The sequence below is a fragment of the Siniperca chuatsi genome, linkage group LG12 (assembly GCF_020085105.1).
Source record: "Siniperca chuatsi isolate FFG_IHB_CAS linkage group LG12, ASM2008510v1, whole genome shotgun sequence".
NCBI classification, from domain to species: Eukaryota; Metazoa; Chordata; class Actinopteri; order Centrarchiformes; family Sinipercidae; genus Siniperca; species Siniperca chuatsi.
In genome coordinates, this window is record NC_058053.1 from 2,579,311 (window position 1) to 2,597,968 (window position 18,658).

The 18,658-nt window shown below is 39.9% G+C and overlaps 1 protein-coding gene across 1 annotated transcript; it reads left to right on the forward strand.

Annotated features, from left to right (window-relative positions):
- Positions 1–2,984: 2,984 nt before the first annotated feature.
- gtpbp8 (GTP binding protein 8 (putative)) lies at positions 2,985–13,560 on the forward strand. The gene is made up of 8 exons (XM_044217748.1): positions 2,985–3,134; positions 3,490–3,684; positions 3,820–3,973; positions 5,865–5,963; positions 7,981–8,111; positions 9,164–9,263; positions 11,405–11,523; positions 13,343–13,560. Exons 2-8 carry the CDS (start codon positions 3,521–3,523, stop codon positions 13,431–13,433), a joined length of 858 nt encoding a protein of 285 aa, XP_044073683.1. The 5' UTR covers positions 2,985–3,134; positions 3,490–3,520; the 3' UTR covers positions 13,434–13,560.
- Positions 13,561–18,658: the final 5,098 nt, after the last annotated feature.

Below are 18,658 nucleotides of genomic sequence, written 5' to 3' on the forward strand. Positions count from 1 at the left end.
ATGAGAGTGGAAACGCTGGAGGGAGCAAGCTTGGGCATGATTAAATGAAGAAGCAGCGTTCTCCACTTCTCCACAGACGGACCACTGGTAGATGGAGGATGTTTGCCACAGGTGTTAGGCCTGACAGCTTCTAGCCCGGCCAGATGGGCAGACAGAAGAAATGCAGCCTGTGTTAATCTCTAGTTGTCTTTTTGCCCTTGAGGCGAGTGTATGTGACAGCCGCGTGTGTTTGTATGAGGCATATTGATGGTTTGACCTCTTGACTTGATAAACTCCTCTGCACTTCATCCTCCCAGGCAAACCAAAGCAAGGAACAAGAGGGGCTTTGGTATTCTGGCAGCGCACGTCCCATTGTGCCCCTGTCACATCGCGGCGGGAGGTATCGGAGGCCGAGTAGGGGGCAGCTGGGCTAGGGCTTGGTGGTTAACATGCAAATGAACGGTTTAATGGGTCAGAAAAGGTCACTTAGGTCAAGCTCTGTGACAATTCAGTGTCAGATTAAAGCGTCATCGGTGTGTATGCGTGGATGTTTGTGGGTGGCTGGTCAGCGTTGCAACTGGACTTTTTCCTCATGCTACCTTGTCAGAAAGGCCACGAGGCCTCTGAGTGACTGCTGCATGGTGCCTCGGAACCTGCAAACCTTCTCTATTGTGCATCAATCAAGCACAATGAAAGAATTACAACAGACAGAGAGGCAAAAAAGCCAAGGGACTGGAGAGAGACAGACAGAAGACAGGGTCAGAGACGAATAAAGAGCCAAAGAACAAATGATGATGATGATGATGAGGATGGCGAAGGCTGGCTTGATGGTGTGGGTGGGCAGGTTGTTTGGGGACAATCAATTTTTGTATGATGTCTTTTTTTATTTTATTGATATGCACCCTGGGGAGGTAAATGCCATCATGGCCTGCGCTATAGATTTCTGCTTGGTGGAAGATTGATTGGTCTGGCATTTGATCCTCTGGCTCACAGTGAAGGATGGGGTGATGGAGTCATGAGAGCACCCATGGCCACCCTCCCCTCCATTCCCCATTGCTGTCTATCCCTCTTATCCCCTCCTCTCTGGTCCTTGCATCATTTATCCATCCCTTCTGCTGCTATATATCTCTCACTGTCTTGTTTCCCACGCAAGTGCCTCTTAAAAACCCTGGTGAAGTGTGGTTTTGTGAGGTTTAAAGGTTTTGTCCAGGGTTCTATTGTGCTAAAAGCCATATAAATGGCTGACGGCTAAAACGTCCACCTATTAAGCACCCCATCAGCTGTCCATGGTGGTGCTTCCTTCTGGCCTCATCTCCCTGTGTAATAATGAAATGTTAAGTAATGCAGCTAACAGCCTTTAATTTGCTAAGTAATCCAAGGAGCACAGAACTACTCTTCCTTTTATTCTTATTTCAGTTGAAGCTATTTAATTAACTGCTGAACACATGTGTAACACTCATTTAATGATGCACAAGACACACAAGCAATAAAGGAATGAGAAAGACAGACAGAGAATGAGAGGATAAATCAATTACATATTTAATTTTCTAGTTTAATAAGGCACTCTATGCATATGAAATCTGTATGCTCTTAAATGAGTGATGAATGAAAAAGGCGCAGGCATTGCTACATGGCACATAAGAATAAAAGACCCCACTGCAAAAGGACAGGGAGAATATGAGAGCTGTAATTGGATATCTGTGAATTAATTTGTTCAATGAACATACTATGAATCACATCAGGTCATAAAACCCAGATGGAGCAGAGGGAGGATTGGCACAAGATGGTGAAGGCAGATATTTAACATATCAGCCTGAGTGCGGAGTGGCGCTTTCAGTAGTCTGCACTGCCACCATGTGGAGAGGAAACAAACTATGGAGAGCCAGGAGTAGAAAACAGTGACTCGTTTTGAAGTGCTTAGCTTAAAGTGAGATCCCCAAAGTGTGCCAAATATTCTACCTTTAAAATTAAAATTGCTTTTCAAACTATGAATCAAAGCTGGATAAATATTCAAACTGATTTCCCTCGCCCCGTAGGGAGGAATGTGGAGAATACTCTTTGGGGGAAACTGGGAGAAGAAGGCTAACGACTTTGTGTTTGTGAACCTGTGAGACCTGAGCCCCACTTGAACATGCCTACTGATGAAACTCAATTTCCTACTGGGAGACTCAGTGTAAAAGAATGCAGAGTGGGAGAGAGGCAGGGAGTCGCTCCTATCACTGCCACCTCCTATAACCAAATTTATGAAGACATTTCTTTGGCGTGCTCTACATAAACGTCAGTATTATAATCCACAATAAATCCCACCAAGAGGGTGATGGAGGATGTATGTGACAGCTAGAACTGTACCTTTCCCTGTGGATAGGAGACATTTTCCACCCAAGAGCAGGAACACAAGAATGTTTCTATATATTTTACCAGTCATGCATCAATGTGAAGAATGTAGCTGAATCTAAAAGAGGATTCATGGCCATTAATTATGCCCCAATGCCCTATGCAATACTGGAATAGCACGGGGATAGAGATGTAATCACAATGCCCTTGTTTTAGCCTCCTCGGAGTCTAATTTCATTGTCTGTTACTTGAGTCTCAAGGTCTCACACTTTTGTAATATGACATATCTTCAGAGAAAAAAGGATGTTGGGATGTAGCTCGTCAAAAGTGTTTAAATAATGGTTTACGCCTTACAATACATGAATGAAAGTAGGGTTTTAAGGAAGAACATCCAAAAAGTGCACTGATTTCCCTTGTTATTCTTTGTTTTTCTTTTAAATTTGTGAGTTTCAAATTTAATCCAACACTTATATTACTACTACCGCTGATTACATGTACAAGGCTTAAAAGTAATTTCTCATTCCAGATTGACATGTGGCATTAAAACGTTATTATTCTGTTACTTTATTTCAGTTGGTTTATTAAATAGAGTAAGTCAAATAAGTAACCGAATACTGCATTAAGTAAAATAACCGGAAAAATAACTTGTTGACAGCGGAACTCTAGTAAAGTTTAGTTGTTTCAGTCGGATTCATTTGAGCGCTGCACACAACATGGAGGACATTGAAAACAAGTTGTAAAAGAGCAGTCAGTATAACTGAAATGTAGCCAAACCACGCTTTATTATTCTGCTATTAGACAATGAAAATATTGGAATTTAGGTAAGTCGTGAAGTTAACCCGCATGTACGTGTTGCTAACGTTTGCTTGCTAGCCTTACCTGTCCACTTGAGCCTAACGTTATCTGCCTTGGGAGCAAGTCAGATTTACAACAAAACAACTTGAAGTCGGCTTGATAGTGTTCAAACATGCTATTTAACATCAGCTCTTCGGTGTGTCTCCTCTCCTCTCCTTCTTAACCTTTTAGCAGGCCGTTGGTAACAACCATGAAAACATTCAATTCAGATAAGCTAGTAATGTAATAGACTGATAGCTGAGCAGGGCTGACAGCAGAGCATCAACTCGAATGAAAGACTTTGTTAGACTGTGAGTGCTAACCACGCTGTCCTTCTCGCAGCTGCAGGCAGGGCTGAAGTCTGCAGGGGAAGATGTTTCGGCTGCGGCTGCGGCTTCAGCCTGGGACTCATGTTTATGCTGTTTCCCGGCGGAGTGTCCATAAACTCGCTTCTCTTCAGAAAGCCACAATGCTTCCCCCAAAGAAAGCCCAAAGCTTACTTTACCCCTTTAGTGAGCTGGAGGCTTACCTGGACAGGTACTGTATTTAGCTTCTACATCTGTCTGTTTGACTACATTCTATAGGGCACATGTTTTTATACTGTCTGAAGACATGTATTCTTTCATAGCCTGAATTGTATTGAATTTTAGTTGACTGGAATGAAATTTTCAGGTCTGTGGACAGGACACAGTTCAAGCTGTTCCATCCCAGTGTGGAGGACATGGTTAAAGCAGAAAAGCTCTTCTCCTCTTCACCGTCTCATAAGATTGATTACTACGTCTCTGCAGAGAGGATGGAACATGCTCCTGCACTGAAACAGCCAGAGGTTAGTGGGCAGCCTTAGTCAGACAACAACTGGGTCATGTTCTGTGCTACCAGAATGTATTACTTTTTTATTTTGTCTATTTAAATGTTTTTTTCTTTTGAAGAAAGTCTGTGGTCAGTAACCTGTAACAGAGCACAGAACACAGACTGAATTCAGTTATGTATGTCCTCTTCAAAGAATTCTCAGAACAGTGGAAGGGAAAGTGTGCATTGTTGGGAGAAAAAATGTTGTTCAGAAAATAGTGGCAAAAACATCTCAAATACACCTCTTGTCAGCTTCCCATCATATAATGATGTATGTATATTGTAAGATACACGTTGGTTTTATTAGGTTTTGTTTGATATAATTCCAGAGTTGCCATTTAGTTTTATACATGACAACATTTGTGAAAGTTAAAAAGAAAATGCTCGATCTTAAAAAGGTGAATACAGTTTGACTTTACCCATGTTAACTGCTTGATAATAGTTTAAAACGGCAATGCAGACCTCGAAATCCTACAGTTCACAGGTGTCGTACATGCAGCAAGTTAAATACACAGGACCTTAGCTAGCATCCGAAGTTCCCACTTGTCCTGAACAAAGCACGGTTGACTTTAATGCAGGGCTGCTTTGAACACCTGCTAAAGGCTGCAGGTACCTCATTAACAGGTAACTAGAGAGAGCACCAGCTGTAAGCTACAAGTGATTCTATGGCGGGTGTGGAATACTGTAGTGGTGTGCCACAGATGGCTCTTTGTAGAGGCAACGTTTTGTGCGGGGGCAGACAGTGGAAGTGAAGAACATGCCACCAGATCTTGTGTCTCACACGTTTTCCCATTCATCTGATACAGTTCACTGTAAATGCTTTTTTTTTTTTTTTTTTTTTTGATTGCACACGTCTGGGCATTTCTCCGCTTTATATCGACTTTGTTCCTGCAAATCGAATTGTGTAGCAACTTTGTGAAGCAAAGCGAATCTCCGTTTATTATGAGTGGAGCGTTTTTAAGTGACTTCTTATTGACAGCCATGAGCAGAACTCCTTGCGGATGTTGGATCACTGTCAGATTGGTACAGTTTATTCTTTAATGACCTAGGGTTGCCAGTAGGGCCAGAGTCTGCAGCCTTAATCCCACTCACGTAACAGAATCATTTGACTGGCCCATGCCTGCCTCCGCCCCTGGCCTGACTCAACACACCAGTTAGGATAGACTCGTTCGGCTTAGAATAGGCGTCATTATTGGCTAGTGTAACCTACGGTTTAAGAGATGAACAACAACTGTAACCAAAAGAGAAGGTGTATGTTTAAGTGAGTGAGGATGTTGAACATGAAGTTGCTCACATTGCCCTTCTTTGACCCAAAACATGGACACTCAGTCTGTGAAAAATTTAGCGTAATGTCTCTTTACCCTCCTGCAGCCTCATACATAATTTAGCATGAGTTGACCCTTGATAATAAATGAGCAGATTTATAACCTTATAGACAGCAGTGTTCACCGGAGGGCTCAGAATGGAACATCGTGTTGATGGGACAACAGGGTCTCTTTGGCATGCTGAGTTCGTTACCACTCTGCCTCTCTGCTCTGTCAGAGGATGATGTATTCGCAGCTTACTGGCAGCATGAGCCTCCATCCATCTGTCTTGTGTCAGAGAGATGGATGAGCCTGAGCCGTGTCCTGTGGGACTTAGCGGTCACTGGTACTGCGGTAGCAAAATGGTAGCAGCCCGTAACAGTCAGAGCAGGTGTGCTGTTTAAAATGCTCACTGAATGATTAAAACCTGAAAAGACCCTAAATATTCCAGCACTAACTCATACATTGAATTACAATCAAGAGGTTCAGTCGTTAACAATAAACTGCAGTTCAACATAGTATTTGAGAATACAGGAACTTAGAGCAACTTGTGTGTATCCCCAGGTGTGTTTCATCGGCAGAAGCAACGTGGGCAAATCGTCTCTCATCAAAGCTCTTTTCTCCCTGACTCCTGAGGTAGAAGTCCGGGTCTCCAAAACTCCAGTGAGTAGTCTTAACCAACATACAGTATGTCTGTTTCAGTTTCAAGCTTCAGCATGCATCATTCACATAATGAACATAAACCTGTTGTATACACACGGGCAGGGCTGGGTATCGAACCTCAATCCCTGAGTAGCGACTAAAATGGCTCCTTAGCATCTAGTCTCAAAACTGTCTAGTATGAAAAGTTGGTGGTCTTGTTTACCTATTCTTTGATCAGATTTTATTTAAATACTTATTTGCACACATTTCATTGTTTACATTGCATTATTTCTGCAGTCTTACAATATTTGTATATATCTTTGCTTTAATATTAAAAAGAAAACTTTAGACAATTTTATGTAAACAAAGTTGTTGTGCGACTGCTTGTGAAGACAACATAAAAAACTGATGCATTGAGAAGTTTGGCACATTTTGTTAAATAACTTAAAAAATAAAAGCATTAAAAAAGTATAGTGAAAGTTTATACTCAACTTTGGGAATACTAGTTCGACAAAAAAAAGGTCCACTTACTAGCTTTTTTTCAGGACTTTCAGCCACATTTAATGTTCTTCATCAGCTGTGTAAGTAGACCTTGAGTAAGAGTCAAGACTGTGTCAGATATATCGGTGCCCATTGTGCTGTTAGCTCTTGCGTCTGGGTGTATGCTATGTACAAAGCATCTTCTTATTTTTCACATCATTATTAAGAATCATTTGATTTGACCAATCTTTACCCTTGGTAGCTATTTAGTGCTTCCCTCCAAATGTTCATGCAGTGTTGACAATACTTTTGGGACTCTTAGAAATAATAATAAAAATGACACACTATTCTTACACGGTTGTATGATAATAATAATAATAATAAACTTTATTTATACAGCACTAAGTGTAACAAAGTTACAAAGTGCTTTACATGGTTGAACCAGGATTAAAACGTTTCAAATTAAATCAGACTATTAAAAATAATACAAAAATAAAATGTAATAAAATACGCAGCAATAATATAAGATAAAAACAATGATAATAATAATGAAACAGATGAGACATGTTGGAAATAAAACAGTTTGCTAAAAAGCTTTTTTTTAAAGATAAGTGTTGAGAAGTGATTTAACAGATATCCCAGATTCTGCAGCCTCAGATCCTCGGGCAGGGAGTTCAGAGCTGAGGCATCCTGACTGCTAAAGCCGTCACCTTTAGTCTTACACTTGCCTGAGGGTCTGATGCTGGTAACCAGTGAAGAGAGGCTAAAGCAGGGCTGATGTGATCTTGCCTTCTAGTATTTGTTAAAAGCAGAGCAGCTGCGTTTTGTACCAGCTGAAGGCGGGAGGTAGTTTTCTGGCTTAACCCTGAATACAGTGAATTACAATAACCTAAGCATGTATGATCCTCTCGAGATCAGGCCAGGAGAGGAAAGACCCGATCTTCGAGATGCCCCTCAGATGATAAAACATGATTGAATGACTTTTGTAACTTGTTTTTCAAATGAAAGGTCACTGTCAAATATTACACCCTGGTTTCTGCCTGCAGGTTTGACATTTGTAGACAGGCAGCCAAGATGTTTTTGTAAAATTGCGATAGGCTTTTGAGGATCAAAAATAATGATTTTGAAATATGTTTTCATTTAGCTTAAGAACAACTTGGGACATCCATCATTTTATTTCTGAGAGACAAGATAATAACTGATGTAAATTGCCTTCTTACTGGTTTTTAATGGGGCATAAATTTGCATGTAATCTGCATAACAGTGGTACTGAATTTTGTGTTTATGTATGATATGTCCCAGAAGCAGCTTGTATATAACAGAGGGCCATGTATTGAATATAATCATAAAAATTGCATTATATTGAATTCAGGTTAAGGGCTTCGGACACACCACCAGTGTAGCAGTGATCAGCTAGTTAGTCTGTATGTAAATAACATGAGCAATGTCTGATTTAAAAAACAACAACAAAGATATCAGCATATGATTTGTCTTGAGGTTAACTTGTTTTGACATCTTAGCGTTTATGTGCCTTTCCCTCTTTGTATTTCCTCCTCAGGGTCACACAAAGAAGATGAACTTCTTCAGAGTGGGCAGAGCTTTCACCATCGTTGACATGCCAGGCTATGGACACAGAGCACCCAAAGACTTTGTGGATATGGTGGAGCCGTACCTGTTCACAAGGAAAAAGTGAGAAATTTACTTTGGCTTTAATTATCTGCCAGGAGGAAGCAAGTCTTGACATAGTGTGTATCTACACCAGAGTCAGAGAGAATAAATAGCCCTCATACACATATGATTGATGTCTGGAGGGCCAACATAAGACTCTCATTAACTATATGTCTTGTAATAAATACAGAAAGTTGAAGTAACCCCCCCATATGAGTCAGACTTGCTCTACGCTGCAGAGGTTGGGAAGAGATTTTTCTTTACGACAAAGACAGAACGCCCTTCATGATTATGGGCCTTTGGGAGGTGAAATTCATTCAATTCAAATTCAACAATTTGTTTAATTCAAAGATCACTCAGACGATCGGAAAGATAAATGAATGATTATCCAGTTATGCTATACTAATATTCATAATCTATTCTAAATGCATTTTCTACAAGAAATCAACTTGTTAATACATTTATAAAATAAAATTATTGGATTAAACTATTTACAAATACAAATGTGCAGAATTACAAATCATCAGTTACACCAAACCACTCAGTAGAAACACTGTACGCATACACTGACTAATATTTAAATTTGTTTGATGATCTGAAACATTTAAGTGTGACAAACATGCAAAAAAATAAGAAATCAGGAAGGGGGCAAACACTTTTTCCCACCACTGTGTGTGTGTGTATATATATACATATATATGTGCACTGTATTGCTCTACTCGAATGGTCAAACACTCTTAAATGCAGCTTAAAAACATCTTCCCACCCTAGAACAAGGGTCCCTTTAGAATGTATTTGTATTTTACAACTACAGTACTTTAGCCGTGATGAACAAAGCACCTGCAGGGAAGAAAGGGAATGAACTGTTATCCAAGGTGACCTGAGAGGGATGCTATAGTTACGGGTTTGTTAAGTATACTATCTTCTGTACCTGGAGGAAGATCTGTGTTGGGAAACGTTTGTGTTCTTATTATTATGACCGTGGAAGACTTTGAAACTCTCATCAGCCACATCCATTAACCCGCTCTATGTTGCCTGTGAAAGTTGGCTAATGTATCTTTGTCTTCTTTCAGTCTGGTGAGGACATTCCTGTTGGTCGATGGCAGTGTCGGTCTTCAGAAGGCTGACCTGATCGCCCTGGAGATGTGCGAGGAGATCAGAAGTCCATATGTGGTAGGACACACAAACTCTTTCTTTATAAATCGTAACATCATGCCTATTATGTTGGAAAAGATTTCCAAGTGAAGAATTATATAAGATCTCAGCTCGAAAGCAGAATATATGGGGGAAACTATTATCCATTTCCCAAATACAGATTCTATTTCTTTTATCCATGTAATCACAGTCATGATTATAATAATACTTCGCATTATGGTCAGGCAGCCACACGCTCTCTGGTTAATTGATCACCAACCTGTAACTTGTATTTCGGGCGAGTCACCATCTCATGTGCCCAAATGACTTTTGACTTCTGATTGATCATTTCTGTAAACATTTTAGAGCTGCAACAGTCAGTCGAATAATCGATTGGTCGATCGACAGAAAATACATTTTTGATAATCGATTAATCGATTTGAGTCTTTTTTTTCTTTTCTTTTTTTAAAGAAAAAATGCCAAAATTCTCCGGCTCCAACTTCTCAACTGTGAATGTTTTCTGGTTTCCTTAGTCCTTTACAGTTGTAAAACGAAAATCTTTGGGTTTTGGGTTTGCGACTGATGGTCGCATTAAACAAGACATTTGAAGACATCGCGTTTGGTTTTGGGAAACTGTAATGAGCATTTGTCACCATGTTCTGACATTTTGCCCTTGTTAAAGGGTCCATTGATTAATAAAGAAAATAATTGACAGATAAATTGATTATGAAAATTAGATGCAGCCCTGAAATGTTTGTAGAAATGCTGTATCATTGTGACACAGACATCAGCTATCATTTACAAACTCTTGCCAAATAGCACTTTGGTGTGTGTGTGGCATGTTGCGACATGCAGAGCAGAAGCTCTACAGCTCACATATTGACAGTGAGTTAGAACACACAGTACCTGCCCGTGCCCGCCTCTTACCCGGAACAGAGCTGCACCACCAACATCTGCTGCGCCACACAGACCACAAAACCCCAACCAAGTTCAAAAACAAGCAAATATGAAGTGTGAGAGCTGGGGGGAAAGCAAACCTTTAAAACAGGGTCGCAGGCCCAGATGAAATTATTTGGCCAATATGTAGTTTGCTTAAAGTGATTCTTTTCTTGAGAAACAGCAGCTTGCACACTGTACATGCTGGAAATGCGAGGCTTCTGCTATTTGGTGGGGGTGGTAAGCATTAACGCTAACCAGCTTTCACCCCTCCTTTTCACCTCTTACTCATTCTTCTTACAAATCCTCATCATTATGTCCACACTGAATTAATGCTGAACGCTCTCACTCTGCTATTTAAAACTGCTGTCCCCTCTGAAATGCCACCGCTGAGGCGTTATAATGAAGCACTCCCACTCTCTACGCACTCTGCAGTCAATTATTCATGCTCTCAGGTTATTAAACACTTTGCCCATTATTAAGGCTGTGACAGTACAGGTTTTAACAAAGATGAACTCTCACTGCTGAAAGGCAAAGGAAGCCATGAGCTCAAAGGGTCACTTTCAAACCTGACACAGACTTTAAAAAAGTTGTTGCTTTGCCGTTATGAAGGACATGGGATAAGATACAGTACCCGATTAACAGTAGCTCAGTAAGTTGTAATGTAATGACTGTAGTGAATGGCAGAATTTAGGGAACCATTTAATCTATTCATTCATTTTCAGCATTTAGCAATATCTTCCTACACTGCAATTTTTTTGATTTGTGGGAACAGAAATGGGGAATTTGCATGCCTTGACAAGTTCGAAAATTGCAAACACTTAATTACAAGCACACTAAATTCCAGTTACAAGTATTTTAATAATGTAAGCACTCTGTGGGAGAAAAAAATCTGTAAAACCAGTCATACAAAAAGCCAAAATCTCAATGTCCATAATTTAAAGTCCTTAACAGAGACTTCATAGTGCTGTATTCTCCACTGGCCAGTAGATGTCAGAAAACGTCTGTTGTGCTTTTTTGTTTGCTTGCTTAATGCAGTCTGCTCCCAGAGGTCGCTCAGTGAATTAGAGCTGCGGATTAGTAGATTAATAAATTAGAAGAACATGAGTGGCACAATGTTATCTGTTCTCATTTTGTATGATTTGCTGACAAATCTGTTTATCTGTTGTTGTTTGCTGATAGCTCTGTGTTCTGAAGTGTACATGCAGGTAGAATTGTGATTTGCCAAACATTTTGTTGTGCAGATGGTGGTGACCAAGACTGACAAATGTGGACACGGAACACTGCTGACAAACCTATTGAACCTTCAGGATGTGGTTAAAACACAGACCGCAAGCTGCTTCCCTCAGCCATTCCTGGTCAGGTGAGAGCCACACTTTCCATTTGACTGCTTAAAGAGTAAGACTGGTGATATTTTATATGTTTATTACCGTCAACAAATCCCATAAAAAGATCAACAATGATTTGTCGACAATAAGAAAAATATGGAATAACACCAGTATTATCTTTTATTGGTGTTTGAGGGACACTCCTTCAATGCTTACCTGTTAAGATGGTAAATTCAGCTAAATGTAACAGCATCATTTTCTTTATTACAACAACATGTCTGGATTACAGGTATGCATACTCCCAACACTGTCTTTGAGTTTCTCTTTTTAACAGAAATATTGTTTTTCTTCACAAATGAATCCCAATTGGTTCTGCATTTGAGGGTTTTTCATCCATTGTTAAGCTACTTTTAAAGGTACCCTGTGGAGTTTTGTTGTAAACAAACAAAAGTCATGTTAACATTTAGTATTACCCACCAATACACATTGTCTGTATCCTTGAGCTCTAACAAACGTGTTGAATGCATTTCCTACTTCATAAAACTTTTACAAAACTGATTTTTAAGTAAATAATTTTTTACATCCATGTTTACAATCTGGCAGTCTTCTTCTTTGTCTTTGTTGGTGTATTGCTGCACATCTTGGCGTGTTACCGCCACCTGTAGATCAGTGGAATAGTGTGAAACCATTGGCTGGACTGTGTATAGCGTCCCCTGCCGCCTGCGCGTGTGCCTGCGTGTCCTTGTGCACAAGATAAACAAAACGGGGACCCACTCATAGAAAAACAGCTCCATAGTGCTACTAGAGAGTGTTAGTACAAAAACTCCACAGTGGACCTTGAATAAAACTCTCAACAACATGGTATTTATGAAGAGCATTTGTTAAAATTACACCAATCAAGGTATGTTTAGGAGCTTTAAGATAAAGACAAAACAATTCATGAAATCACAAAATGCTCAAAAAAAACCCTACACACACAAAAACAAAACAACATTTTCTTACGTTTAATTGAATCATACCCAGGTCCAATTCGGGCTTGCAGTGAGCTGGTGTAAAACTTGAAAGTCAGATTTTCTCTTTGCATAGGAAAACAACAAGTTAGATTAGAATTACGGAGAGCAACTATGTGTAACATTTGCATTGGACTTTGGATGCAGAGATCAACAAAGCGTTCATCATTTGCACAACTGTTTATAGTAAAGACTGAGAATTGTCATTGCTGTTTGTAATTTACCTAATTGCAAAAGTGTCAAGAGTCTGGATAACATTCTGTTCAGTAATCACGATAAAGAACTTATAGTATTTCATTTGTTACAGCTTGTACAGCTTTCTTGCTGTAACAGTAAAATAATATTTTCCATCCAACAGTTCCATTGATGGTCCACAATAGAGGTCAATTAATGTGTTACAGTACAATATCATTACTCTTTTCCAATATAATGCAATCTCATATAGCTACACCACAAACTACTGTACAGCTCCAAAAAACAGCATTAAATCAGCCCATATCTGAATGCAGTCTCTACTAAACATTCACAAAAGGCTGAGTTATTGTTTGCACCCCCTCTACTCTGCAATCATTACAAAGACTTAGAACTTATGAGTCACATGTATCTTAATCTTATTCCTTATGTAAGAAAAATTCTACGCAGTTTCCATCAGAGTAAAACTCTTGGCGGGGCATCAGACCAGTTTTACAGGATGCTATTCACGCTGTCCTTTCATTTGCTAATTTTCTGTTAAGATTTGATTTCAGTGATGTGTTGAAAATAAAAGGAGTGGCTAAATACATTTTGCAGGTTGATAGATTGCATCCATTCTCTCTTTCTTTGTCTCTCTCTCTCTTTGCAACAGCTCCCTCCAGTTTTGGGGGATCTACCTCCTGAGATGCTTCATTGCCCACGTAACAGGAGGCATCAGGCTAACGGACACCTCTCAAAGCTGACTAGAGGCCAGTTTAGCCTAACTGAGTGGACTTAGGACTTCTAAGCTCCACATACATCCCCATTGCTAGGTCTACATACATCTAGACTACTGCTTCAGAGGCTTTTCTAATAAAATGTAAAACACTTTATTGTTTTGGCTGGTTGTTACGCATCACATTAGTCTTTTACAGAATGCAGACACATGCACACAAGTAGACTACAAGAGGCCAATAGGCCAGTAGTCAGAGGACACCGGAATATGACACTCATATTGTTTAGCATCTCATCTCAAAACCATGGGCGTTAACCTGCTTCTCTAACAACCTCCACTCTTCCCCTTAGGTTTAAGGACCCTCTATTGTCCCATACAGCTGAGATTTCTGTAATTTGGGTACCAATAAATTCATTTTAACTATAACCAAAACACACTTTCGCAGGGCTTCATATATTGTGCTTTTAATTGGCATATCATATTTGCCAGACTGGGAAATCTATTTCGTATATGTTGTATAATCACGTACTTACAGTACTAAAGTTTATTATAAGCCTATGAACCAGATAATGTGTCATTGTAGCAATATGAAACCCATCACATTGTTGAACACTGCATATACATTAGAAACAGTGGCTGTTATAGAGATGAAGAGTTCGGTTCAAAAATAAGATATTGACTGTTTACAAGACACCCACTTACCACCCACCCCATCTCTGCGGTCTCCTTCAGCTCTATGGAGCATTTTAGTGTCTTTCATCTCAGCGCTTTGGTGCTACCATTGAAAACTTTACTGTTCATACAGAGTCCCCAAAGTGTTATTATTATTTAATTATTAATAATTATTGAATCCTTTGCGGACAAGATTAAAAAATATCATCCTTTAGGACTTCTCGAGCCAAGTCTGTTCACTCTCACCACTTCCATCAACCTCGTTTCACATACAGCCGTTTTTAGCAAAAAACCTCTGATAAACCCACTAAACAGCAGACACACTATTAAAGAATTTGTGTTCAAGAAGAATTTATTTCCCTAAAATATATACATACTTTTAAATTCATATCTGTCACTTTTTACATTTCTTCATTGCAGTATCGACGAAGTTAAAGGGTAAGGTGTTGATATGCCCCATTTTTCATATTATCAACAAATCATTCACCCACGTTCAAAACTGTCACAAGAACAGGTCCTAGGTGGATAAATGTCGAGGTGATACATCCGTGTTTGTGAGTCCATGCGTTCCACTTCACAGCCTACCAGGCTTGTGGTCGCAGTTGACGCGAGGCAGACGGTGAGTTTCCATCACTGAGACTGACGGCCCTGCACGTGCTGAGAGCTGTGGCTTTGAGTGTGATGACAATGGCCACAGCGAAGTGAACTCAGCTGTGAGCACGCACTGCACTTTGTAGGCTGTGGCTTAGTGGTAGAGCGGGTCGTCCACCAATCACGGCGGTTCGATCTCGGCTTCCCCCAGCCCACATGTCGAAGTGTCCTTGGGCTGAATCCCAAATTGCTCCCGAGGGCTGTGCCTTCAGTGTGTGAGTGTTGAATAACTAGTTAGTTTCTTTAAACTGATGAGCAGTTGGATGGGGTGAATGTGACATGTAGTGTGTGAAGCACTTTGAGTAGTTGGAAGACTAGAAAGGCGCTATACAAGTACAGTCCATTTACAGATTCTGACCTCCTCTCAGCTTGGAGAAGGTGCAGTAAAGACAGGTCAGTTAAAACTTCATTTTTTTATTTTTGTTTACTTAACAGGGACAATGGACAGTCATTGACAGTCCCAGCGATAGCTAGATAGCTAAATTCCATTAGCAGTCTCTGGGCAGCCAAATCCACAATAGAATAGTGTGTGCATAAAATGTTCAGACAGGGGTACAGAGAATACACATTGCATCATGCAAAACTAAAATCACTTCACATTTAAAACATTCCATCATACAAAAAATGAAATAGAATGCCCTTATGGTTAGTACTCTGTGGTTACATTCAGTTGGGATTTAAAACTAGAGAGTAGAGCACTGTCTGATAGTGCTGGCTACTGTGTTCCAAAAGTTTGCAGCTCTAATGGAGAAAGCTGACCGGCCAACTTGATGGGTGGTTGCTTGGCGATCAACTGATCAACTGAATTAAGGTATGAGGATCCCACTTCCCTTAATTTATTGTTAAACTATTTTATTCTATGTATTCCTTATTAAACACTTTTTATTTTGCTCTTAACATGTCATGATTTTTCATCATCAAAATGAATGTTGCTTTAAGTTGTTTCTTTTCCTAAAGTCCAGTAATAATTTAAAGTGCAGATGTTTATGCTCAGAAGAAAACTAATAAAAATAAATATGGTGATGTGATTTGGAATATAAATCAGTGAGCTAAATTTTCTGCACTAATTCTAAGTCCCTTAGAAATATATACTGTATATATGATTTTATGTCATATTTCCAACATTAAATTGTGCACAAAGGACAAATCATGAAAAACGGTTAAAATATCATCACCAACTGAAGATATAGTGTAGTGTCAAATCCCTCACAGAATGAGTAGCAATGCATTTGCATTTGGGCAACCAATGAGTTAATAGTAAAATAATGCTAATGCTTCAGCTGCCTAGTGCCTACATTTATACAATATACTAAAACTACAAAGAAACTTTGACGATGGTGAAAAGGTATCCACATGATCAAGCTACCAAGTGTAACAGCAAAACTCAGGTTCATTCCATTTACAAACAAATCCACTTGCATTGTCAAGAGTGGATTAAGCTGTGCTATTTTGGTACTCAGTACCATCAATAAGGACGCATGCTTCTACGTTTAAAGGTAACTTTAAAATCATGTTTTCCTGTTAAATATCCTAAATGGCTGCATTTATATAGTGCTTTTATCCAAAGTGCTACAGTTTGCTCATTTGCCCATTCACACACAATGGCAGCGAGCTACCATGCAAAGTGCTGGCTTGACCATTGGGAGCAATTTGGGGTTCAGTGTCTTGCCCAAGGACACTTCAACATGTGGGCAGGAGGAGCCGGGGATCAAACTGCCAACCCTGTGATCAGTGGGCGATCCACTCTCCCTCATGCCACCTGCCTGTTAACCTGCAATAAGTTACCAAATGGTAAAGAGTAACAATATTGCTGACCCGAAAGTTGTCTGACTTAACAACAGTAACTAAGGAGGACAATGCTTTTGATCAGCCAGTTGTGTTCAGTGGAGCATGTAGCCAACCTGAAATCACCATAGCTGGGAATAGGCATTAACATTAGAAGTGTAGAAGTGATTTCTGCCCTATTAATTTACTTTAAACCTGCAATAACTGATTTGTTTTGGCCACTTGGGGGAAGTGGAAAGTAGCTGCAAACACAACATTGGACACATTATCACATTCTAAGTTGATATGGTGAACCTGTTAACAAGCAGTTGCCTATTTACACATGCAGCAGATACAGAACAACAGTGGCGCCAGCAGGATTATATTTTATAGTACCGCACAAGAACTGCCCACCCGCTTGTAGGCTACCTTTAACGTCTAGGTTCCCACGCGCGCACATACAGTGGTGTGCAAAAGTGTTTGCCCCCTTCCTGATTTCTTATTTTTTTTGCATTTTTGTCACAGTTAAATGTTTCAGATCATCAAACAAATTTAAATATTAGTCAAAGATGACACAAGTAAACACAAAATGCAGTTTTTAAATGAAGGTTGTTATTATTAAGGGAAAACAAAATCCAAACCTAGATGGCCCTGTGTGAAAAAGCAGCAACTGCAACTGCAATCAAGCATTTGCGATAACTTGCAATGAGTCTTTTACAGCTCTGTGGAGGACCTTTTTAAGGTCATGCCACAGCATCTCAATAGGATTCAGGTGAGGACTTTGACTAGGCCACTCCAAAGTCTTCATTTTGTTCTTCTTCAGCCATTCAGAGGTGGACTTGCTGGTGTGTTTTGGTGACTTTGGAGTGGCCTAGTCAAAGTCCTGACCTGAATCCTATTGACATGCTGTGGCATGACCTTAAAAAGGCAGTTCATGCTCAAACCCTCCAATGTGGCTGAATTACAACATTTCTGCAAAGATGAGCGGGCGAAAATTCCTCCACAGCGCTGTAAAAGACTCATTGCAAGTTATCGCAAATGCTTAATTGCAGTTGTTGCTGCTAAGGGTGGCCCAACCAGTTATTAGGTTTAGGGGGCAATCACTTTTTCACACAGGGCCATGTAGGTTTGGATTTTGTTTTCCCTTAATAACAACAACCTTCATTTAAAAACTGCATTTTGTGTTTACTTGTGTCATCTTTGACTAATATTTAAATTTGTTTGATGATCTGAAACATTTAAGTGTGACAAGCATGCAAAAAAATAAGAAATCAGGAAGGGGGCAAACACTTTTGCACACCACTGTATGCAGTTTACTCAGCGAGCGAGAGAGAGTGATTGACTCATGTTTTTTGCACTAACGTTATCAATACAATACCACCATAAAACTAGGTAGACATGTGGTAGGCTAACTAACCTACCACATTCATTTCAAAGACCAGCCAACAAGCCTGAAAAACAACAGCCATCTAAATAATAGGCTACAATACTATACCATTGTATACTATATTGAATATAACCCTGAGAAATGTGCAGTAGGTCGGCATTAAGCAGGCAACAGATTCCCTCATTCAGCAGCATCATCATAAGAACAGTTAGGCGTAAAGATAGTAACAACAATAGGCAACAGCAAGACCAAACCAAGCTGCTACAATAAACAATCAAAAAGCCAGATGAGAAAATACAATTAAATAGATCTATTTGAAGTTCATTCTGGGTGTACCTGTTGCATCAAACTCTTGCAGAATGGCCTCCGCATCAATTCGAATATCATGATGGATGTCGTTTGTCAGTCATGGTATTCCTGAGATATGGTGACGTAAACAGCTGGAGAAGCGCTCAGCACTGGCAGTGGATACAGGCATTGTTAAGAGAATCTTCATGGCAGTGTTTATGTTTGGGAAGAAGTCTACCGACAATCTCAAAACCTGGCAGATGTCTCTAATGGAAGGTGTATGCCTATTGTGCTGCCTCCATAGTTCAAGCTCCGTAAACTGTCGGTCAACAGTGGCAATTTGGTACTGGGCTTTAAAGCGTGGCAGTGCAAGACATACTCTGTCCCTCGCCTCTGTGGTCAGGTGGTCGATGAATGGCAAGAAAATGTTTATTTTCCAGTACTGTTGTGGGTTTGCAGCAGGTGTGTTAGACCTTTAGTTTGTGTTTTGG

What these genes read in the sequence shown, in the direction of transcription:
- gtpbp8 (XM_044217748.1), top strand. Translation starts at nt 3,521, where the DNA reads ATGTTTCGGCTGCGGCTGCGGCTTCAGCCTGGGACTCATGTTTATGCT. An exon ending in CTGCACTGAAACAGCCAGAG is followed by an intron (nt 3,974 to 5,864) that starts GTTAGTGGGCAG and finishes GTGTATCCCCAG; the next exon opens with GTGTGTTTCATCGGCAGAAG. An exon ending in TACCTGTTCACAAGGAAAAA is followed by an intron (nt 8,112 to 9,163) that starts GTGAGAAATTTA and finishes GTCTTCTTTCAG; the next exon opens with TCTGGTGAGGACATTCCTGT.